Here is a 23387-nt window from a genome sequence, read left to right as displayed (position 1 = left end):
TATTTTTCTTTACTTCAATAATCTAATTATTATCAATGCTGATTCCATTCTTTCAAATGTGAAATTTACATTGGTTTTTGGACACAATACGCCCATTAAATTTTTAAAACCCCGCTAGGTCAAACCCAAATTTTATTTAATTAGATATTCGGTTAAATTTGTAATTTATGTTTACATTACCGACTAAGTGCTCGAATAACCAGTTAATGGGGCCGCATTTGAAATCAGCTTGTAATTAAAGGCACTAATGGATTTTTGAGAGATACAGAAGATATAACCACCTATGCGTCACATACACCCCACCGAAACCGAGGTACCTGCTGAAAACAGCTGGTTCTGGTTCTTTGTACTCGAAGCAGGTGATAATAAAGGCGCAATAGTAGCACAGTCAGTTGACAAACTAATCGCAAAGCAGAAGTACCCACAGGGCCCATTAGTCCAGATCCTCCAGGTAGGCATAAATACATATGTATGCGGAAATTACTGGCGGAGAACGGAGCACACAGGAAAATAACAGAGGCGTAAAAGGTCAACGCTATCCGTAGTCCGCTTTGTTTTCGGCCCACATCGTGATTCACAGAAAGTACTAAAAGTGCGGATCATACGCGATTGCTTTGACCGGAAGATAAGCCAGTCATTGCAAGTACCCTGTCCATAAATGCTGACCCGTCCGCTGTCCAGTGCTCAGTGATCTTTCAGAACCGAATCGTTATACTTGCAGTCAAGTCATGCAATCCTGCCATTCCCTACTATTGGCCCTCATTTTGGCCCTCCTGAGCTTGAGCCCCTCATCTGGTTACTCCCAAAGCAGAGATGAACGTATTATTAGAGAATATAATCGAGAACAGGAGCTAAATCACGCCAAGATCGCCAGGGATTTGGTCCATCGCGCCAATTGGGCGGCTGTGGGAAGTCTCTCCACCAACGAACGGGTGAAGGGGTATCCCATGGTCAACATTATCTCCATAGATGACAGCGATGCTAACAACAGGTCCACTGGACGGATTCGATTCCTGCTAACCGATTTGGACTTCACTGGTCCCGACTGGCAGGCGGACAACAAGGTCACACTCATGTTCAGTGATGAGCAGACCCTCAGGTGCAAGGATGGCGGAAAGGATCCCATGGAGCCTACATGTGCCCGCTCCATGATCAGTGGACAGGTCAAGAAGGTCTGTAGAATATAATAAATCCTACTTGAAATTCTAAAAACATATCGGATTTATTCGCAGATGGATCCCAGCGACAGAAGCTATCAGCCATCGTTGGATGCCTATGTGAAACGTCATCCAGCTGCCATCAATTGGGTAAAAGGTTAGTACCGCTTGGTTATAGGATTATTTCTTTGATTTTATGATTGTATTGCTTCCCTTACAGCCCACAATTTCTACCTTTGCGAACTGGAAATCAGCAATATCTTTGTTCTGGACTTCTATGGAGGTCCTCACAAAGTAAGCGCCTCTGACTATTACGCTGTTTCGAATTGACGACCTCCTCCAGAAGGAAACAACTTGACGCCTCATTTACTTTGTCAACAAATTAAATGATAAGCATATTTGCACAACATGTCTGCACAAAAGAAAGGAATGAACACAAAATACATTTTCGAAGGCCACTTATCAGTTAAGCTCTGTGATTTCACTCGATAGAACAATAACTTTTTCTTTGTACTCTGACACACTGAAGTGTGATTGTGATGGTTTAATAAAAACAAGAATTTTTAAACTAAAGCGTTTTCATCTTAAAGTAGTTATATATATACATATATACTATACTACCACATCTGCAGATCTAATTGAAATAAAGATATCTTTTCAAATAATTAAACAACAGAGATATTCATTCCATTTAGTAGCTGATAAGGTGCAGCCTAGGTGGATAATATATCTGACTCATTAGGTATACTTCACGTTCTGAATCGCTTATTCCCACATACACAAACACTTACGTCTGAGGACTAGTTGACACCCTTCGCCAAACGATTCGTGGGTAAAAAGAACCTTTAAAGTGGTTAATTTTTATGTATATTTTAAACGCAGTTTTCCAAAGTTAATCGATATAAATGTATTGGCGCAACGCCGTGGATTAGTCTTGTAAGGGGTTCACAGTGGTTCCATCTAGGAACCGGGCACCTTGCACAGGGTGGCATCAATCTTCTGCAGTTGCGGCAGGATGTCGCGCAGCTTGGAGCGGTAGCGCACGTCCTTGGCCAGAGGATTGTACTCCAGGTAGATCGTCTGCAGTGCCTTGTTCACCTTCAGCAACTCGATGTTCTTCCAGTCATCGACTCCGTTGTGGTTCAGCCATAGCTCCTCGAGGTGTTCCAGCTTCTCAAGATTGGCAATGCCCTTCAACCGGTTCTTGGCCAAGTCGAGGGTCTCCAATTTGGTGTTCTCAGAGAGATTTTCAATGGTTTCCACTCCGTTTTCCGAAACGTAGAGCTCACGCAGGTTGGCAAGCTTTTCTAGGTTCTCGATTTTTACAATGCGGTTAGCCTGCAGACTGAGGATCTCCAAGTTGACCAGTGTGTCCAAGTTCTCGATCTTTGCTATCTTGTTTTTGCCCAGGAAGAGCTGTCGTAGGTTCACCAGCATTTCGATGTTCTCGATCTTCTTCAGTTTGTTGTCCCCGAGCTCCAGCATGGTAAGATTGGTGAGCATCCCTAGGTTCTCGATTTGGGTTATCCGATTCGACACGAAGTAGACCTTCTGCAGCTTGACCAACTTGTCCAGGTTCTCTATCTTCGTAAGACGATTGAAGCTGATGTCCAGCACCTCCAGTTCGGTTAAGTCGTCCAAATTCTCAATCTTGGTGATCTGGTTGTCGTACAGCTCCAGCTCAACCAGTGTTTTCAGGGAGGACAAGTTCTCGATCTTCTTGATCAGATTCCAGCGCAGGAAAAGACGTTCAATTCGCGTGAGCGGCTCGAAGTTCTCCAGCTTCTCGATCCGGCGATGATTCAGATCGAGCTCATAGCAGTCCGGATCGATGGTGATTACCTCCTCAATGGAGGCCACATCCTCGGCGGGAATCACCTGGATTCCGGCCACCGTTTTGGCGGCTTCCGGTTCGTTCATCGCACGGTCAGCATCGCCCATGACGGATGTATTTCTATTTCTAAATCAAAGATGACTTCTCCGACAATTCAATGCTCACTTGACTTGTTTATTTCGCTGTTCAGGGTGTATAACAAAGTGGGGTGGTCTTTCCTCAATGTTAAGTGATGTTGAAGCTTGATGCTGTTACAATAAGTTACAAGAATGTTTTCAATATATATACGAATATATAGTTTAAATTCATATATTAAGAGTAAACTGACTGGTTACTCTTTGCTTTTTATCTAACGAGTATAAAATGTCAGCAAAATATGTTTATTCACCTTACAAGCTTACCGGTACTTTAACACTTTTGTGGCTAGAGATGTGCAATTAAGAACTTAATATTGAACTAGTGATGTTATATATAGACCATTAAATATTTAAGAAATGAGTTTATTAAAAAATATTCCATAAGCATTGAAACCAAATTTTTAAAATAAGTTTTACTAGTTTTTTTATTTATTGTTGCAATTTACTCTCTGAACCTCTTATTAGGTCTTTCAGTTGGGCAAGAGTGATTTGTGATTGCAGAATGCGCATCTCTAGCATATAAGTGTTGAACAATGCCAACGGTTCAATCAGCTGTTTTCCAAGCGTGTTGATTTCAATTGGCAACAAATTGCAAATTTTTCAAATAAAAGTAGAAAAATGCGTTAAATTGACAGCAAACAAGTAGTTTAAACTGTCAAAACAGTGGTTAAAAACTAAACCTCGCAGGTGGAAGTGTACATTTTAGCTAAGAACGAACAACAATCATGTCTTCGGGCTTAAAATGTCGCAATTGCGGATCCAATGAGATCGAGGAAGACAATGCTCGCGGAGATCGAGGTATGCTGTGGCTATATTAACATTCAAGGATCCATGCTAACGTTCACCCATTCACTCTAGTTTGCATGAACTGCGGCTCGGTCTTGGAGGATTCCCTCATTGTATCCGAAGTGCAGTTCGAGGAAGTGGGCCATGGAGCAGCTGCAATCGGCCAGTTTGTGTCCGCCGAGTCGTCGGGCGGTGCCACCAACTACGGCTACGGCAAGTTCCAGGTGGGATCGGGCACCGAATCCCGCGAGGTGACCATCAAAAAGGCTAAGAAGGACATCACACTGCTCTGCCAGCAGCTGCAGCTATCTCAGCACTATGCGGATACTGCTCTAAATTTCTTTAAGATGGCACTGAGTAGGCATCTCACTCGCGGCAGGAAGAGCACCCACATTTACGCTGCCTGCGTGTACATGACCTGCAGGACAGAGGGCACCTCCCGTGAGTCGGGCATTCCTTTTGCTTAAGGAGTATCATATTAACTGCTCATATTTCTATAGATCTCCTCATCGACATCAGCGACGTACAACAGATCTGTTCTTATGAGCTTGGGCGAACCTACTTAAAGTTATCGCATGCCCTTTGTATCAACATACCTTCTGTGGGTAAGTGAATACCAATACCAAACTATCTATATGTTTAAATGGCGATCCATAGTCAATTCTACTCAAAGAGCGACTTTTAATCATAGGGAACCCAGAACCTTATAATTTGTAACTTGATCTTGCTTAAGTTATTAACAATCCTACTTTGCTCAGGATTTTGGCATTCGACTAGTAAGTCAAATTCTTCTTTGTGTGCTACTTAGGTAAATGGTCAATCCCAATAAGCAACCTTTTCAACTCGAGAAAGTAAATTCGCAAAAATCTAATAATGTATTTGTTTGATTAAAGTACATAATGATAATAGATTCATAATCAATATAGGATAACATTTTATATAGATATATGTATATAAAAACCATAATTGTCTTATCAAAAGCAAAAAATCAGTACAATTTCCAAAGAAATTTAAAACTCGAACGTAAAACTGATTGTTGCGCACAGCAGGCTATTATGCACAGGAGAAGTACAGGGCTTAGTATCAGTAGAAAGGCATATTGTGTATGTATGAGAGATAAATGGAACAACTACGAAATATATATAATGCATACTACAAGATTAATATTTGAATATATATGTAGAGAAGATTTTGTGCGCATACTCGTACAAGATCTCTTGATTTCATTTTCGTTTGCTAATTCGTAAACTGGTTAACTTGGCTTTCATTCAATTCAAATTCGTCGTATGCATTTCTTAACATGGCCTACTCTCCCTTGAAGTTTTTAGGACTATAGTTTATCATTATCAGATCAGATGTGTGTATATGTTAGGTATATGCTGGCAAAAATATGTTTGGTATATATCGTATTAGCTTTTGTCCACTCTCCCTTTAACTGTCTTTAGAATATTGGTTAACGCTAGCTTGACTGATTGCCCGATTTTCACTTATTGCATTTATTTATGCGTCTCTATATAGCGCCCATATTACCCCATCCCGCCCTCTTGAATCGTGGAACGTGTTAAGTTTTCGAGTCAACTACTAATCTGCATCTATATAGTTAAGGGTGTATATGATCAACTTTTTTCGATTTCAAAATATCTTTATATGCATTACCAACAGACTATGTACAGTGCGTTTTAGAACTGCAAAACCGTGTATTTAACTGGCTTAACATACTTGGGATATCGAAGGGAATTTTTCATATATCGCAAATTCCTTATATCGATTGACTTGCTTCGGATGACTTTCCTTTTGAGATGATCACGTACTGACAACTGTGTTGGAGCTTTAAAACGCACTGCCGAGGTGTATATATATGTGTCTACGCTTTGACGTGTATATATGTCTATATATGTATATATATGACTATTATGAAAACTAGAGCACTCTACTATCTTGGTATATATATATGCGCCTAAAATTCCAATTTACTTTGTTGTGCTGCACTGAAAACCCATGAGTTTCGATTTTGTATCTGTAGCTTTTGTGGTTGCTGTGTTTTGTATTGTTCTGTTGGTCTCCTCTGTTGCTGCTGCTGCTGTTGGCGGTAGTAACAGGCTCCCTGCCACTCGGCGCAGTAGAGCTGTGCGCATCAGGTGCTTCCGTCGCCATCCTCCCCAGAACTGTTGGCGTTATTGCCAGATCCATTGCTGCCATTTGGAACCACTGTTCCCACTGCTGCAGTTGAAGTCGCTCCTGCATTAGAGGAACCACCACCAATTGGCGTGGGACACAGTGAATTAGTGGGCGAGCTCATTGCGGTCACTGTGGTGGGTCCGTAGAAGATTAACTCTGGGATTTGGCCACCCTGAACTCCAGTGCCGTTGGTGCTCTCGGACGAGCATTGAAACTGGAAAGTTACATTGCCCATTAGCACCTCGGACATGCCCTCCTGGCCAAAGAAGCTAAGCTCGTTTCCATCTAGGATTACGGAGGCGGTGTAATAGCACTCTGGCTCGATCTGGATGGGGTTCTCGAAGAACACGTGGAACGTGTTGCTTGATCCGTCCGAGAAGAACTTTGTGTCGTTCTCTGCAAGGGTGCGGCCCAGGCGTTTAAGTTCGATCTTTACGTTATAGTTGGCAGCGCCAGTCGACGAGCCGTACAGTCCAAAACCCACAATGAAAATTCTAAAATTAGAAGTTCTTCATTATCTTAATCAATAACTGTCTATCCATCTTACCTTCGATCCACCGAGAACTGAATTGAATCACAGCGTCCGCGGTAGCGCCACTGGTTTGAGCGATAAGCGCACGACTGGAAGCGGTGGCAGACCTGAGTCTTTAATCCCGCCCTGGAGCGTGTGGGAAAGCCCAGAGAGGGCTTCATCTTGGCGGTGAAGTGCAGGAACATGTCGATAGTCTCCTGCGACGAAAGAATGCCTGTCTGGGCCACACCGTTGGCGAACTCCTCCAGCGACATTGTGGGAATGCGGATGAGGTGCAGCGCTTGTCCCAGCAGCCTGCGTTTGTTCTGTGGCGTGTCGTCAATGCTCATCTTCTCGCAGGCGTTCATGGCCCAGTTAAGGGCCGCCTCGAACAAGTGGATCTCCTTGCAGTTGAGTGTCTCTCGCGAGAGAATCGACTCAAAGGTCTTGAGATCAATGTCCACAAAGTCCTCGGACTTAACCGCCATCTCGGCCTGGGCGTCGATCACTTCCCAGCAACGTTGCATCAGCTCGGGCTCCTCGAACAGACGCGATTGACTGAGAAGTAGGCAGGCGTTTTTTGCCGTCAACTTCACCTCAAGGTAGTTGACGCATGCTCTGGCTAAGTGCGGGACGATGTACTTCTTGGCCGCATATAGCGTGGCCAGAATGTGTTCAGGTTCCAATTTGATTTCATCACAATAAAGGTACCTAAGTGGAATCGTGAGAGGTTTGGTTGGTTAAGGTTGATTTTTAATGCAATCTGCACTCTCACCTTAGCAACGTTAGGAAGGCAGTGGGTTCCACGTCAGGCACTTTGATTTCCTGCTTGTTCTCCGCCAGTCCTCCATAGAACATAGCATAGAATACGGAACTGCCCGTGGCGAGAATATATTTGTGGGCGGGAATGGTCTGAATGGGATCGATGTCTGTTGAAAAGAAAGGTTATGAGCAATGCTGTGTTATTCGCTAGTGAGCCTAGTGAAGATCGCTTACCGAACTCTCCGCCCACAATGAACTTGACATCGGACATCAGCTCGTTGTTGAACATGGCTGCATTCCTCTCGAGGACCGTCGCCTTGCTGGCCTGCCAGTTGGGATCAGCCGTATCGATGGCATTGGATGCTGCCACAGCTGCGAAATGCCAGTTGGTTCCGGCGGAGCACACATACGATCCACTCCCGCTGGTGGGCGTAGCCGAGATAGCAGCCACAGCCGCCGCTGCGGAACTGGAGGGCAGACAAAAGGCTGTGGGACTGCCGGAGATTCCTCCGCCACTTCCTGCGCCACCTCCACCGCTGCTGCTACTGCTATTGAGGGCGCCCGGGGAGGCCAGCGGTGAAGATGGAGCACTGATGGGCTGCGTTATCTGGATATTGTGATCCGCACCGGCAGAGGCACCTCCTGCGCCTCCAGCTGGCGATGCTCCTCCTCCGCCTCGCTGTTGTTGCTGCTGCTGCTGCTGGTGATTGTGGGGCGGCGAGTGGAGCAGCCCGTTGCCATTGTTCAGGGTTTCCACTGCAAATGGGGTTAAATAAAATGGTTTAATATTTGGGTTAACCGGGTTACGTGTTTCTGTCTTAATGATCCCACCCAGTTCGCTCAGAATCAGCAGCACGCGTGGCCACATTTGTGCAACTTCCGCTGCGTGTGCATCATAAATAACAAATGCCAGGGTCTCCCCTTTTTTCCACAATTATTACAGCCCAGGTACAGTGGGGCCTTGCTGTATGGGCACCGTGTGTACCTGGCAAACGCATTTCATGTTTTAATGATGAGGGAGCTTCTAATGAGCATTGTATTATTCCCGTGCATATGTAAGGCAAATTCTAGAAACAACAAACCTTGACCTTTGAGAATGGAGCCATCAAATTCACGACTGATGTACGCTGTGCACATATTTGTTTCTCGATTTCAGTAAAGTTGAAAGTTCATTGCATCGCAACAGAAGTTCTTCTTAGCGAGGCTCCGCTGTTTCCTAAAAGTGGAGCGTCTCAAAATAGCAACGCATTGGGGTAATGTTGCTGTTGCTTGTGTTGCCAGACAGCGCCCCTCCCGTTCCGCCGCCCCGCCACCCGCGCCCCTGGCGACAGTGCTTAAGTTGTGTGAAAAATCAATAACTCACAGACGCAGTGCACCTGCGCTGCCCCCTACCCACCCCCTCGCACGCCCCTAGGACAAGGGGCGCCTTCGCTGATCCGCCTCCAGGTCCTCCGCCTTACCATTTATCCATCCGCCGTTCGGCTGGGAGTGCGACATGCTCTCCTGGTTGCGCTTTCCGGCGGACTTCAGGGACAGTCGGTTCAGCGGATTGTGGCCTCCGTGATTGTTGGCCGTGGAATTGTTGCTGCTGCTGGCCATCGCGGTGAAAAGTGCGATTTGTGACCTCCGGAAGGGGAAAACGCAGAAACTTGGTGAGACTTCAGTCGAGTGCTCGCTGATCAAACATTTGCCTTCACTTAAGTCAATCGTATGACATATTTGCGGCGCTTTTTCTACTTTTTTTTTGTATTATTTTTTCCAGAGAATAGAATATACGAGTATTTATTGCGAGGGCTGGAAAGCGTTTACAGCCAGTGTTGTATTCGGATCAGCTGTGTGTAATGGCTGGAAAGGTGGTAATTCATGGCCTTTTGCCAGCTGGTCACACAAATCTGCTGGGGTACTTTTTGCGACAGTGTTGGCTAGCGCCGCGATTGGGCGCCTGTTTTGAATTTAAATTAGGTGAAATACGTCAACTGCGGATTTCGCAACCCAATTTGATTATATCACGGCCACTCGATACTAATATGTATTTCCGTCATGGCGCGCCATAAAAATACGTACGTGTGGGAGCTAATAGGGCCGATCCAAGAGGTTTATGTTACACAGCAAAAGAGGATCTTAAATTCTAAAAAGTTCTCATTTTTGGTACAAAACACAAGAAGAAAAATTCATATAAATGATATTTTTTAGACCAAGTTTTCATTTTTGATGTAACATGACTTTTCCAATTTAAAACTATAGTTTTCTGTGTGTTACTACTTCCAAATGCAAAACTTTTATTTTACAAGTCTATGCCTCTTTTCGATCAGCCTTGTTGGCGACTTGACTCGGTATTTGCATGTCCGAATCGTATTTGGACTATTATTTATTGTCTGTCCCGCGAATATTTATTATGAAGAAACATAGCGCTGAACTTGAAATCGATTTTGATGTGTTTGCTCGGCCACCGAGCTTACTTGTCAAGGTTTGTTTATCTCTTAGCACATTCGTGTACAGTAAAACCAGTTTCTGCACCAGCCGCACCAACAGAAGCACAGAAGCACCAACCGGCAGCGGATCGAAGATGTGTGCCGAAATATAAAAACATGTTGTTGACCTTTGGCTAAGTTGATATCTGAGTCATACCCCAGCTACCTCCCATTTTGGTGTATCGGAAATCGGTTGGTCGGCTGATAAAGCCAATAAATGGTGGCCTTCTATGCTATCTCTTTACAATCCACAAAACGGTGGAATAATGTATATTGTATTTAAAGAATTTCTATATATTTCCATGTAAAAACGAATAATAATATTCTTAGAATAACTCACTGTGTTCTGGTGGTGGCAGCTCCTCGTTCTCCGGCACTCGAGCGGCGTACTCCGGCTCATAGTTGTGCGCGTAGGCGCTGCCCCAGTGGCCGGCGAAGTCGTCCTCCTCGAGGGTGAGCAGGTGGTCCAGCACTTGCACTCCCCGCTCGAGGGGGCCGTGGAACTTGTTGATCAGCTCGGAGAGCCGCAGGTTGAGGCCGTAGTTTCCCGAAGTGGCGCTGCTCGATTCGATGGCCCAGTAGAAGAGGTGGCGTCCCAGGTGGCTGCTAAAATGATTCGCAAAGGCCTCGATCATCTTATGTTCAGTTGCGGGCTCATCTTCACCTTACTTCTGCTTCTGGCTGCAATAAAAGTTGGGGGAAATGATATAACAATTATATAACTTACTAAAATATATATTAAAAGTTTATTAAATTAATTGGTTAGTACTTTATGCAATGAGATGTTTTTTCAGTATGCTAGAATTGTTGCCACCTTTCGTTCTCAGTTTTAACACTTAAGTTCAGCGAGATAAAAATAAATTCATTTCGTTGAAAGCTAACCGCAAATTGTAATAGCACCCCCATTAGTTTGGCCGCAATAGTAATTTTTTTTATATGTAACATAATCTGATTTTTATGGATATAAATGATACAATTTCGATTCAATTTTGGCTCAGTACTCGAGCTTGCCACTCATATGAAAAATGGCCAATTGCGGGCTCTACTTTCACTTCTCCATTTCCATTTCCATTACTATTTTCAATTTCAACTCCAGCTCGCACGCATTTGTCGCTTTTTATTAGCTGCAGGAAGTGAATTTAGGCGAGCCCCTCACATTTTTTTTTTGTTGACTTTGATTGCGACCCCCAGCAGTTTGGGCTAAAAAGTGTTTTTGGGTCAACTGGAGAACTCTTGCACCTGACTCTCTGCCAGCGGAAATTATGCAAGCGGCTACTTTTAATTGGCAGCATGGCGAAGTCCGTAACCAAAACAAAACTGCGACAGACATGGACATAATTTTGTTTCTCTCACTTTATTTTTGTCTCGTCACGGCCTGTCTTTGCCACAATCAACGGGTTTGTGGCGAGGCGATACATGTGGATAAACGTATTCCTCTCCACCTGTCACACTGATGTATGTATGCATGTATTACGAACTCCCCCACAGCCACGCCCCCAGAAAAACAATGACATTTTCCGCCGACGCCTAATGAAGTTCTTCATGCTTCGGCACATCTTCGGGCTAAAATGAGTTGGATCTTTGAATTGAATTAGTTTTAGTTTCATCACTCAGTCAGTTTTGGCTGATTGGAAAATACTTTGGAGAGGCGGAAATATGAATTAGTATAACTCTATTAGTTTGGATGCTTATCATTTAAATGGCGGTAGCATATTTGTGTTGCATAACAGGTATCGAAACAATGGAAAATATTTGCATTGCCATTTAAGATCATGAATGCATCAATCTGCTGCGTCATCTTTCATTTGACAGAATGAATATACAGTGGTGGATCCTGAGCTTCTCAACTAATAAATTTGATTCCCTGTGATAGAAATTATTTTCATAGTAAAAATTTAATTTTATAATTGTAAAATTTGATTTTAGGCACAGTTTTGTAACCATTTCATTTGGTAAGTTATTTCAAATAGGCCTCTTAGTAGCCGTGAACTGTTATACTTTTAAAACCTTCTGACTCGCATTTACACTTAGACAAATTGCACAAAAGTTCTAGACAGCTGCTTTGCACTCCCCCAGCGAAACCCCTGCGATTCGCCTTAACCCCTCAACCATCTTAGTTGCCATGCAAATCACATACAATTTATGCTAAATTAATTTCATGGCTTAACAATCGAGTCACGTTTATTATTCATCAGCTGTAGGCTTTCGTTATTTTTGTTATTTTCCAGCCACATTTAAATTTCGGCTTGTTTCATTTCATTTCTTTATCGCGCGTGGAAGCGCCGATTTTCGTATTAAATGCGTTTTTTCCGCCCTGTCACTGCACTTTCGGTATAAAGGTGCATTTCGCATTTACTTGCATTTACTTTGGTCGCCCTTTTGCCCAATTGTATTCGTTGTTTTGCTCAGCTCGGGGTTTATTTCACTTTTCATTACCTCTTTAATTGCAAATGGTGCGACCCACTTTTTGGCCAAGTCTCGGGTCACCATCGCACTCGCACACTGAACGAAAAAAAGGTAAAGGTGGTAAAGGGGAGACCCCAAAGCAACGCCCGCGTAACACTTTCGATTTTTATTTCCTCATTACATGCTTGACCAAAAAAACCAAAAAAAAAAAAAAAAACCAAAATAAAAGCCAACCACAAACACAAGATCACAGCAAACCAGAAAGTGAGAAAAAAAAACAGAAAAAAATGAAGAGTTTGTCTCTTTTTTCTTGCAGTTACTATATGTGGAGTCTTTTGTTTTCCCATTACTCTGCAGCCCTTTTTTAACGAGCTCCTTTTGTTGCATTTTTTGTTTTTCAATGGCCACGCATTTAGTTGATTAAGCAAATGCGTCATGAACTCTCGGATTCTCTGGATAAAATCTAAGCTTCGAAAGCACTCGACCTCTGAAGCCCCTAACATCGCAGTTGCCAGACATTCGCTCGCTAACGTGGCCAATAAAATAAAATAACCTGTCGAACTCTTGGCCAAAAGCACTCGAACTGTCGATTGGGCGATCAGTCGGTCAAGTGTTCGGCAAAAGAGCTCGTTGATTTGCCGAATTTGCACTTAAATTGTTCGCGCTTGTCTGATTTTTGTTTTTGGCCAATTCGCCAACTTTGTACATTTTTTATATGCCTTTATTTTGTGTTTTTATGGCATTTTGCAGCTCAGTAATCTGATAAGGGCTATACGATTAAAGTATAAGTTTTAAGTTTTTACTATAATCCGATTGGGGTCAAAATCGCATGTTGAACAGATTGTGCTCAAAGGATTAGGAATGAACGATTATCCACAAGTTGTTCTTTTTGTCAAAATGCTTGTTATATGCTTCTCTGATTTCTAGCAGCTTTTTTCGATGAACTATACTATTTTCGATTATGAAACAGCAAACTGGAAATTATTGAACTTTTCCTTCTGTTACGGAATCTTTGCAGTGTAAGAATAATAATATTTAGTAATTACCTCACGTGTACTAAGTTCTAGTACTAGTTATACATTAGCCTGTGAATATTTTGCATTCGCTCCGCTTGGCGTCTCATTTGGCAATATTTCTGGACCAGAGTGTCCAATTCTCGTCAAGCTTCAGAGTTCCATTTTCTGAGAGTCTCGACTTTTGTTTGAGGTGTTCATGTGAGTTTGGACCTCGGTTCGAGTGCCCTTAGGTTGTTTCGCAATAATTCAGACCGTCAGCTGTCGGTTGGTGGCTCTGTCTTTTGGTTTTTCAGCCTTGCAGCTTTTCAGCTTTTCAGTTTTTCAGCTTTTCAGGCAGCGTCTTTGGCTTAGACGCTTTAATTTGCGGATAATTTTATAGACATTAACATGCAGTTTTTCTCACTCACTTTTCATATTTCTTGGCATTATTTGGTAAGTCATGTTGCATTTTGTCTAATGACTTGACGAATTAACATTTTTTACAATCGTTTACTTTTGTTATTTGCATTCGATTCTTTTATGGCCCAGAAAAATCCCCATTTGAATGGTCTTTCGATTCGCCGCCATGAGTTGCTGAATTCTAAATCGGTTTTCTGTGGCTATGGCGACATTTGGTTCTTTGTCAAATCTTTTATTTGAAACCAGTTTTCGTTTCCTCTTCTGCTTATACATATGTATATTATGTATATTAGTTAAAACTTAGAAATTGTCATCGTGTTACTTAATATTTAGGCATTCATGCCGCCAGGCTGCGCGGTTTTCGAGTGGAATTCTAAATGCGAATTCGATGTCTAGGGGGAGAAGTCGTATTCCTCTCGTCTTTTGTTTGTTTCCCCAACCTTTCATCTTCTGTTTTTGGGTGGGGCCTTATGAGCGTTTTTTCTAAAGTTTACCTTGTGTTTCGAAATACAAACACGAAATAGTGTGGGACTTTGGTTGCCCGCTAAATTGAAGTATTTTCGAAAGAGCCACAAACACTGAAAGGGCTGTCATTAAAAGCAGCGCCACTAAACACAAATCATAGTTATGAGCAGTAAATTACAAGCAAATGCTCGGCAATTAACCGAGAGTGCAGCTAACGGATAATTACACGGCGCAGCTACCTAAGCCAGGCTGATAAGAGATTTTAGACCTAATTGAGATCTCATATCTCAGAAACTGTTTAAATTCAAAATGCGATATGGAGGCGTGCATTAGGCAGTTCATTAGGAAGTCATTATTGAATCAAGAGATTTCTCGATTTCGAGTGGTTGCAAGTTAATGAATCGAAATTCTTCGATTCGCTGATTGATTTTAGCATTGCAAAGCACTTTCCGGGTGGCACTTAATGGGTTAAACATTGAAACAATCAATTAACCACAGCACCTGTTTATCCGCAGCCAAACTCGATGAGTTCGGTACACAGTAAACAGAGAGTAAAAAAAGAGAGAACGTAGGAAAGATGATCGTGACAGGTGTAAGAATGGGGTTTGGGGGCGATTGATGAGCCTTAGAAGCAATTATCTGTGCGGAATTTTTGGGGATTTTTTCAATGCCTCCTCTGTTATATTTGCACTTCACTCAAAGCAATTTTCTTGGCATGTTTTTTCCATGTTTTTTTTTTTTTTTTTCATTCGTTTACGCTCAACCGGCATCGCCGAGCTGTCGGCTGAGTGATGAAAAAAAGTGAAAAATACAAAAGTGCACATAAATTAAAACGTCAACAGAAGAACAAACAAACGAGCTACGCGCACTTTGTCAACGATTATTATTACTTTAACAAGCAATCAGGCAGATATACACACTTTTGTAATTTGTTGGGATTCGTTGTGCAGATGGCTGATGGCTGACAACTGTTGAAATGGCCCTTACACATAGAGGGATCTCGTCCCCTCAGCCACTTCTTTTATTTAATATTTGTATTATTTTTTTTATTAATTTTTGGCTTTGCGCATGCGCGACGACCGGCCACGTTTTGAATGGTGGTATTTGATTGTATTTCTCGTTTCGACTGGCGGCTGCGACTGCGACTGCGCGAGTCAACGAACGAATTCGTAGTGAGTTACTAATTTTTCTGGTGAGATCCAAAACCGGCAACTCGAGACTCGCCAGCCGATCGACCACGATTGACTATATGGTTTTAGCTTCGGTTTTTTATTCGCTCGCCTTGAGACGGTCACATATATTGCATGCGATAAATGCGACGATTTGATTTGATTTTCGCTTTATTTTAGGTTTTGTTTGCACGACTCTTGTACGCCACATTTCCTCAGATTTCATTTCCCCATTAATCTCGCGTTCTTGGTCAATTACAAAACAATTAAAGCAGCAAAACTCAGTTAATTGTGGCTGCAGCATGGAAACTCGAACCCAAATCGCTGGCATTTTTCGCAAAATGCAGAAGTAATCAGCGGCGCAGGGGGGGCACAGCCGGCGGTGCACTCAAAATGATAATTGCTGTCATGACAAACGCAAAAATAAAGTTTAAATAATAATAATTTCACTAGCTGCAGTTGCGGCATTCGCAGGATATCGCAGCAAATGGGCTGCGACAAGGGGCGGCAACATTAAGAAACCATTAGCACCAGCCCTGCTGGCAACTGTCAAAAGGCAGCAGAACACTGCAAAAAAATATTCCAAAAAAGTCAAATAAATGAATAGGTCCCCAATGTATATATACTTGATGCCTATAAACGTTGAGCTGGAAATTTGGCTTGAAAAGGCGAAAGATCACGGAATTTTTTGGTAAATATGTTGCTAATAGAATTTGAAAAGAATTGGAAAGCCCATTTATTACTAGCGATGGAAGTGGAAATTTTGAAGCCACAGATTAAATAGCACATATTTCTTTGAGTGCAGCACTAGCTGTTTCAGCAGTTCAAGTAACAGCTGTGGCAGATGAGTGGGCGCTGCGCTGAAGGGTCAATGCAGTCACAGTTTCCGATCACAGTTCGCAGTCACCGCATCAGCGGCATCATTTTTCAAGTGGAGCACTCCACGACGGCAGTGGCAACAAAAAGCAGGGGCGGTGGCTGAGGGGCTGTTACAGGGGGCGTCAGAGTTTGAGGGCCGACTCTTCGGGGCCTCCACAAATGTGCCCATTCATTAGGGTTTAATAAATAATTTGTTCCTCCTTTGCGGAGTTCCCTTTTTTGTGCTGTTTTTTGTTTGTTTGAGGAGTACAGTTGGCGAGACTTTGACAAGCATCTTCCATACAGTCCATACAGTTCCATCCCCTCGTTCTCGGTCAGCAGGGGTTGACGTTCAACAGCATCTGGCTTTGTGTGTCAAGTGGCGCTGCACAAACAACAAACGAGTCGGGAACTGGAGGGCGAAGGATTAGCAGTAAGTTCCGGAATAATGTGCCAACCTCCGGGTGGGTGGATAAATATGAGAGTAGCTGGTTAAGCAGGTATTCATTTTATAATCGAGCATTTTGGGGTAAAGAATTCAGATATAATAATGTCTGCTTATTATTTATTTATCATTATTATATAATGATCCACAATTCATCCACCAGTTCTGTTTTACTTCTATTAGCCCTTCTAAAAATTATGCACAGAAGAGAGGTCCATTGTATTTATTTCAATGTGGTCAAATTATGTTTGCCCATAAAAGTTTGCGCCGCTATGTATTACAAGTAAAATGATGTACAGCAAAGTATCTTTTTTGTAATTATATGAATAATTAAAACCTATATGGCCTACCATTTATTTTGCCATTATCTTGAATAATTATGCCAGCAATTATGTATAATGAAATTGTACAACTCCAGTGACCATACAGTTGAGCCACTGTGGGGCTCTTAGAAAATCTTCTTGTCCAATTTGTGGGCAAATTGTAAACTGTTAGTTAAGTACGAAATAGAAAAAAATATTGGCAAATAACTTTGACAAGGTCGTGTGTCTGCTGGCTTTGATTTTCCAATGCGTTTCGCACTCTTTTTTCCAAGTATTTGTTGTGCGTTAATTGCCGTTTGAGTTTGAGTTTGGGTTTGAGTTTGCGTTTGGGTTTTGTTTTTCGGTCTGGCCGAAATGACTGGGCCAAGTGTTAATTGCACATGTTGTCTAGTGGGTTTCCTTGGCAGGGCCTGTCTTTCATCTAGTTCAAATACAGCTAATTATCGGTTTAATAGGCCAATGAATGGCCCAAAACCTTTGGCGCGACTGCGGGACTACGTGACGGATGCGTGATGTTCGTGCAGAGCGCACAAGTAAACATATCGCATGATAGAAAATCTCTGTCGCTTGGCGACTCTTCGGGCCTCAAAAAGTCTTCTGTTTGCTCACTCTCCCACAGCGGCTCTCTGCACCTCTCATTGCCATGTAAAAGTTGAATGAATTGAATAATATCGGACCTGAAGTTCGGGTTCAAGATTGTTTATTTCGGCAGCTGTCCATGGAGACGTGGGCCGGTTATTGAATGTTTTCGGTTTCATTGGCTAGACCGACCCGACTTCAAGGTCGTCGAACAAGTTCTTCGTCTGATGCTCTTGCAGTTGGTGTATTTTATAGGAATCTCAGATTTTATTACGATACTGCGAACTGGGGTAGTGGTCCCAACTCACTCGCAAAGAAGAATGAATGTTCCTATGTTATGTTTATTACTGTGCGAAATAACCTTTCTTCAATAATATAAATCAGCTTTATTGTTCGCTAATTGGTTTCTACATTTTCCGGGTTTATCAATTAATATGCCCCTGCTAACCATTATAGAATACATCTTTTCGCATATTATTTTCTACTGTTTTCCTATTTACAGACCCGTGTTTGTACATTATGCGTTTTGCCAATCGACTGCAGTTGGGCGCCAAAACGCACGAGGTTTCGATGACGGCTTTGAGAATTGTGCAGCGCATGAAGAAGGACTGCATGCACTCGGGACGACGACCCACTGGCCTTTGTGGGGCAGGTAAGTGAACCATGAAATCGAAACGAATAGCGGCGGCTAAAGGGGATTACTTTCGACCTTAAGCTCTGCTGATTGCGGCGCGGATGCACGATTTCAGTCGCACCATGCTGGACGTGATAGGTGTGGTCAAGATCCATGAGTCAACGCTGCGGAAGCGCCTTTCGGAGTTTGCTGAAACGCCCTCGGGTGGGCTAACCCTGGAGGAGTTCATGACCGTTGACCTGGAGCGCGAACAGGATCCGCCTTCCTTTAAGGCCGCCCGCAAAAAGGATCGCGAGAGGATCAAAGATGTAAGTATAAATCTGTGTAATTCCGTATACAAAAAAAGTAATTTAAAAATCATCTAAGATGGGCGAGCACGAGCTAACAGAGTTGCAAAAAGAAATTGATGCTCACCTGGAAAAAGATCTAGGCAAGTACTCAAACTCAGTTTACCGACAACTGACTAAGTGTAAGGGCGGCACTCCACTGAGCTCGCCAAGCACGCCCAAGAGCACCTCGGAAAAGGATATCGAACTGGAGGAGTCCAGGCAGTTCATTGAACAATCCAATGCGGAGGTCATCAAGGAATTGATAGCCAAGAATGAGGACGTAAAGAAGACCGAACCAGGTGGTTTGGTGGCTGGGATTGAAGGCCTTCGACCGGATATCGAGGCTATTTGCAGGGTGACGCAGAGCGATCTGGAGGACGTGGAAAAGGCCAAGCAGCCGCAGGAACAAGAACTCATCACCGATGATCTAAACGACGACGAACTGGATCAGTACGTGCTGACTGAGGATGAGGCGGTGGCCAAGCTGGAAATGTGGAAGAACCTCAATGCCGAGTATCTGCAAGAGCAAAAGGAACGCGACGAGCGGCTGGCCAAGGAACGCGAGGAGGGAAAGCCGGAGCGGAAGAAGCGGAAGCCACGCAAGAAGGTCATTGGTCCCTCGTCCACAGCCGGCGAGGCCATCGAAAAGATGCTGCAAGAGAAGAAGATCTCCAGTAAGATCAACTACGAGATTCTCAAGACCCTGACTGACGGCATTGGCGGACTGACTGACGACTCTCCCACAACGAGTGCGGATACCAAACCGAGCACTCTGGAAGAGCTGAAGCAGCAGCCGGTCATAGTGGAAGAAGGCCCTGTTCCTTCCAAGAGCAGGGGCAATAGGGCAACCTACGATCTGCCTGGACCCAGTAGGAAACGTCCCAAACTAGAGGTGGGTCTGCCGGTCAGCCAAGCTGCCGATGTGGAGCAGCCAGAGTCCAAGCCAGCAGTTCTGGTGGAAGCAGGTGGGTCATACCAAGTAAATCACGTGGGTTGCCAGCTCATAAATCTGTACATTACTTTCCCAGATGACCTGGACGAAGACGCTGAGGCGGAAGCTGAGGATCCTGACGTCGAGCCCGAGGCAGAACCGGAGGCCACTCTTCAAGACATGCTCAACACGGGCGGAGACGACGATGAGTTCGGCTATGGTTTTGACGAGGAGGAGGAATACTAGGCATAAGCTCGCATTTAGCGTTTAAAGCATTTTAGTATATACACTCAGATTCTATCGTACCCGACCTACTCGTAATACAATTAAACTAAGCATTAAGGGCCGTGCACTTGTTGCCGCCGCGCTATTTCCTGGGCTCCTTAGCAGTGGAGGCCATTAAATCATGGCCTCCTCCTTGCAGCCATTTACATGTTTAAGCCATGTCGGCGCGAGGAGGCGCTGAGCCGGTACTACCAAACACTCAGGGCTGGTACTCGTAGCTAGCTTCTAATTGTTGGCGCTACCGTGGCGTGCCTCCAAGTGCTGCAAATAAATATTTCACTCTTAATCATGTTTTGCACTCTGTTTTGCTTGCCTTTCTCCGGCGCTGCAGGCGGCCAGTTCAGCTCAGTTCAGTTCTGTTCAGTTGTTGGCCCGGCCAGGAACTTGGCCCGGCTCCACGGCCATTGCGTTGAGTGGCAAGTGCCCGGCAATGAGCTGTTGAGTCTGCCGGGCACTTGTCTCTACGATTTTATAGTTATTATGTTGTAATTAGTGTTAATTTACTTGCCTACGGTTCAGCAAGTCAGCATCAGTGCTCCCATAAAGTATAGCATAGTTCGGGGCAGTTTCTTGGGGCTCATTTACGAGTTTCCAATTGTGACCGTTTTCCGTTCTGAACAAATTAGCAAACTGTAATGTCTCCATCTTAGATTAAGTTAATGACTAGCGGTAACATCTTATTTATGCTGTATGTAAAGTAAACTACAAACTCTGAATTTTATATAACCCTTTGCATTTTATATATATATAAATAAATATTATAAATAAAAATATATATACTTCTCTCCCTCCAAAGTAAAAGCAAAAAGAGGCAATTATCGACTGCATTTTAAAAAGCATAGTCAACTTTCGCTTTAAACTTTCCCCCCATTCCAACTAATGTTTCCACAACTTTTCTGTTTCCAGAACATGTAATTCATTTCACTTTTCAACAAATTTATGCCGGAATAAAGTTAAGAACAGCCAGAACAGCCAGCTCTCCTCGCTTTCAAATGGCTGCCGAAGCAGGCTGAAGTTAACTGCACTTAATGCCCGTTCGCTAATTTGCATAAGCCCACAGCCGGGGCCCAAAGGATAATTATTAATAAAATGCACACGAACCGCTCGAGAGTCGAGTCCTGATGGGGCGTGGTCCTGGCCATTTCCCCGAACAGGCTTAGCCGGCCAAGTTGCAACGATAATGTGAAATGTATGCACATGTAAATCCCAGAGCAAATGTGACAGTAAAATGGCAATTAGTAGACATCTTGACTTGGCCAGCCACTTGGAAGTTTCCTGGTCAGTGCGACTAATTTATGCGCAGCCAGCTGGGAACAGCCAGTTGTGAACTGGGGGTCGCTGCTCCTCGTCCTCGTCCTCGTCCTTCCCTGACTGCCTCCTGATGTGGATAATCGCCCGATTGAGCACATTAATCCCTGATCATATAATTTTTATGCTTTCAAGCGCGCTTTCTCCTGCGATTATGATGGGTGCGCATTTTTATGTATAATATATATATTTGATATATTATATATGCACTATACATATATAAGTATACATATGTATATACTGTGTATCAGAAAACTGCAGCAAGCCACCGGCACTCTAAGTGCACCCGCTAAACACCGGGTGTCTCAGCAAATAGAGTGTCAACAAACACCCGGGTGCTTTGTCATATACATATACATATATGTATATATTATTAAATAATATTTATACTTAAATAACACTCTTCTGTTTCTTTTGCTCCCAGCTGGCATTCAAAGTGAAATTACAAGATTATACATAAGTAAGATAGCTGAAAGTATTACGTTACATTAAAAGAAAATAATGATATACTAAATAATACTAAATAATACTTAATAATACTTAATACTAAATAATACTTAATACTAAATAATACTTAATACTAAATAATACTTAATACTAAATACTAAATAATACCAAAATATATGTGCCCTTCTCTGCGCTTCTCAAAAGTCCTACGTAAGCAAACAACTTTTTCGATGTTTTTTTTTAAATACTAATTGTGAGTGAGTGGTGCAATGATTTTATGTGGCAGCAGAGGATATCAATAATGTGATTTAGACCTATTGGAGGAAGTGCCTGAGCTAGCTATGTTCCAGGAGCTACAACCAGCTGTCAGCTCTGACGTGGAAGAAGCTTGAGGAAGTAGGTGAGTACCTGGGGGGAAATGGAGAGGGCTGACTTTAAAAAGAAAAATTTTACATTTATAAAGTTAATATGGGAAGCAAATATTTTAACAAAGCATATAATATAATATATAAAAAAGAAAAATATATTTCGTGTTGCTTAAATTTTTGTAAAATTAAGTCCAAAAAGAGGGCTATTTACAGATTTTGGTCATAATCTTTTTTCAGTAATTATGTTACCACAGACACTCTAGCGTCTACCAGACAGCCGGGGGAGACGAGACATAAATGTGTATTGAAAGATAAAAATTCCATTAATAAAAAATACCTTGCATAAAAAGGGACAACGTTAAACTATGAAATCGTGTTAATGTAACATATCATTCTAGATTATTAAGTATACTTTAGTAGAGTCTGGTCTTCGTTTAGCCCAAAATACGCTATTCAACAATTTGCTTCTCAACGCTGCGTCGGCTGTCACTTGCCGCACATTAATTAAAAAATGTTATTTGCAGCTAGAGTTCAATATAAAATATATGGTACATATATATTGAACTCCCGCTGGCAATATATTTTAATGCAGTTTAATTAAAAATGTGCCAAGCTGAGGTTATTCCACAGATCTGGCGGATTTTGTTGGCTGCTCTTTTTTTATCTGTTGATTTACTTTTTTTCCCGCCGCTGTCGCTCGCCTTCGCTCTCAATAAAATTTTTATCATTTACACTTTATTTGCGGATTTGGCTGCTTTATTATTAAATACAGCCGCCACAGACTGCCATGGTCGGCGGACTTCTGGCGACGCTGGAGACCATTTTGAAAAGTATTTAATAAGTGGAAACAAATAAAGCGGCAGCGGCAAATACCGAAAATGCGAAAATAATGCGTTTAATTAAAATAAGTTGTGTGGGTGCCTGTTGAATTCGCTGGCCAGGCGAAGGGGCCGCGCATTCATGTATAATTGAGTAAATGAGTGAGCAAAGCGTTTAATACGCTTAAAGTGCGCTGCATTAAGTATACGCAGTGGATGACCGGCGCCAGCAGGACTAATTTCTGGCACGCCCATTATTTAAATGTTCATTAAGCACTGGAAACCTGATTAATTAGGTCCAACTGCCCCACAAATTAGTTGCATTAAGTGCAGTTTTACTGCAAAAAAGTAGGCAACCATTTAAAGCTACCCTTCGATTTCGATTTTGCAATTGATTCGTGATTTAATATTATGTGGGGCAGCTAATTTATGCGCTAATTATGTTGTGTTTTGGCTGTCCAGTGTTATTTCGGCCCGATGAATAATTAAAACGCGTTCTCTCTGCATGCCCAATAATTAGGCCGCTAAATGCTTTGTTTGCTAATTTGTTTTGCTCTATTAAAGTGGGTTACTGCAACGGTTTCAATGGACAAAATGAGACTTTTAATAGCTTTTATATTTAGCTCTGCTGCAACTTTTTTGTTTTTAATTCCAAATGACAAATGTACTCCTTCCAATTAATCCATAAATTTATTTATTAAGGCGAGCAAATAGAGAATTATATATTATATATATATTACTATGAATCTAAATTTAAATTTAATCCCCTGT

At 42.7% G+C, this 23387-nt stretch overlaps 4 protein-coding genes across 9 annotated transcripts; 2 read left to right on the top strand and 2 right to left on the bottom strand.

The window, feature by feature from the left end:
• The first annotated feature begins 300 nt into the window (after window positions 1-300).
• LOC120452758 (protein CREG1) lies at window positions 301-1725 on the top strand. Of its 3 annotated transcripts, XM_039637140.2 has the most exons (4): window positions 301-451; window positions 722-1172; window positions 1233-1314; window positions 1378-1725. In XM_039637140.2, the coding sequence occupies exons 2-4, from the start codon at window positions 729-731 to the stop codon at window positions 1485-1487; spliced, it is 636 nt and encodes a 211-aa protein (XP_039493074.1). In that variant the 5' UTR covers window positions 301-451; window positions 722-728; the 3' UTR covers window positions 1488-1725. The 3 variants fall into 3 exon arrangements, with proteins under 3 accessions (XP_039493074.1, XP_039493075.1, XP_039493076.1); XM_039637141.2 differs by lacking the exon at window positions 301-451 and having other exon boundaries at window positions 709-1172; XM_039637142.1 differs by lacking the exons at window positions 301-451; window positions 1233-1314 and having other exon boundaries at window positions 1378-1455.
• A 276-nt stretch (window positions 1726-2001) lies between these two features.
• Window positions 2002-3394, bottom strand: LOC120452757 (protein phosphatase 1 regulatory subunit 7). Its single transcript, XM_039637139.2, has 2 exons — window positions 3380-3394; window positions 2002-3239 (listed from the first exon to the last, which is right to left on the bottom strand). The coding sequence occupies exon 2, from the start codon at window positions 3096-3098 to the stop codon at window positions 2118-2120; it is 981 nt and encodes a 326-aa protein (XP_039493073.1). The 5' UTR covers window positions 3099-3239; window positions 3380-3394; the 3' UTR covers window positions 2002-2117.
• A 277-nt stretch (window positions 3395-3671) lies between these two features.
• LOC120452755 (transcription factor IIIB 90 kDa subunit) lies at window positions 3672-20448 on the top strand. Its single transcript, XM_039637137.2, has 7 exons — window positions 3672-3926; window positions 3987-4355; window positions 4415-4519; window positions 17999-18148; window positions 18212-18438; window positions 18497-19424; window positions 19488-20448. Exons 1-7 carry the CDS (start codon window positions 3854-3856, stop codon window positions 19634-19636), a joined length of 2001 nt encoding a protein of 666 aa, XP_039493071.1. The 5' UTR covers window positions 3672-3853; the 3' UTR covers window positions 19637-20448.
• Window positions 4767-15282, bottom strand: LOC120452754 (BTB/POZ domain-containing protein 6). 4 transcript variants are annotated; one of them, XM_039637132.2, is made up of 7 exons: window positions 15043-15282; window positions 10506-10517; window positions 10177-10442; window positions 7600-8121; window positions 7379-7532; window positions 6640-7314; window positions 4767-6586 (listed from the first exon to the last, which is right to left on the bottom strand). In XM_039637132.2, exons 1-7 carry the CDS (start codon window positions 15111-15113, stop codon window positions 6049-6051), a joined length of 2238 nt encoding a protein of 745 aa, XP_039493066.1. In that variant the 5' UTR covers window positions 15114-15282; the 3' UTR covers window positions 4767-6048. The 4 variants fall into 4 exon arrangements, with proteins under 4 accessions (XP_039493066.1, XP_039493067.1, XP_039493068.1 ...); XM_039637133.2 differs by having other exon boundaries at window positions 10177-10517; window positions 15043-15281; XM_039637134.2 differs by lacking the exons at window positions 10177-10442; window positions 10506-10517; window positions 15043-15282 and adding an exon at window positions 8826-9173.
• Window positions 20449-23387: the final 2939 nt, after the last annotated feature.

The sequence above is a fragment of the Drosophila santomea genome, chromosome 3R, assembly GCF_016746245.2.
Source record: "Drosophila santomea strain STO CAGO 1482 chromosome 3R, Prin_Dsan_1.1, whole genome shotgun sequence".
In the NCBI taxonomy this organism is placed as follows: domain Eukaryota; kingdom Metazoa; phylum Arthropoda; class Insecta; order Diptera; family Drosophilidae; genus Drosophila; species Drosophila santomea.
The sequence above is the reverse complement of the archived record's forward strand: the minus strand, read 5'-3'. Positions and strand labels throughout refer to the sequence as shown.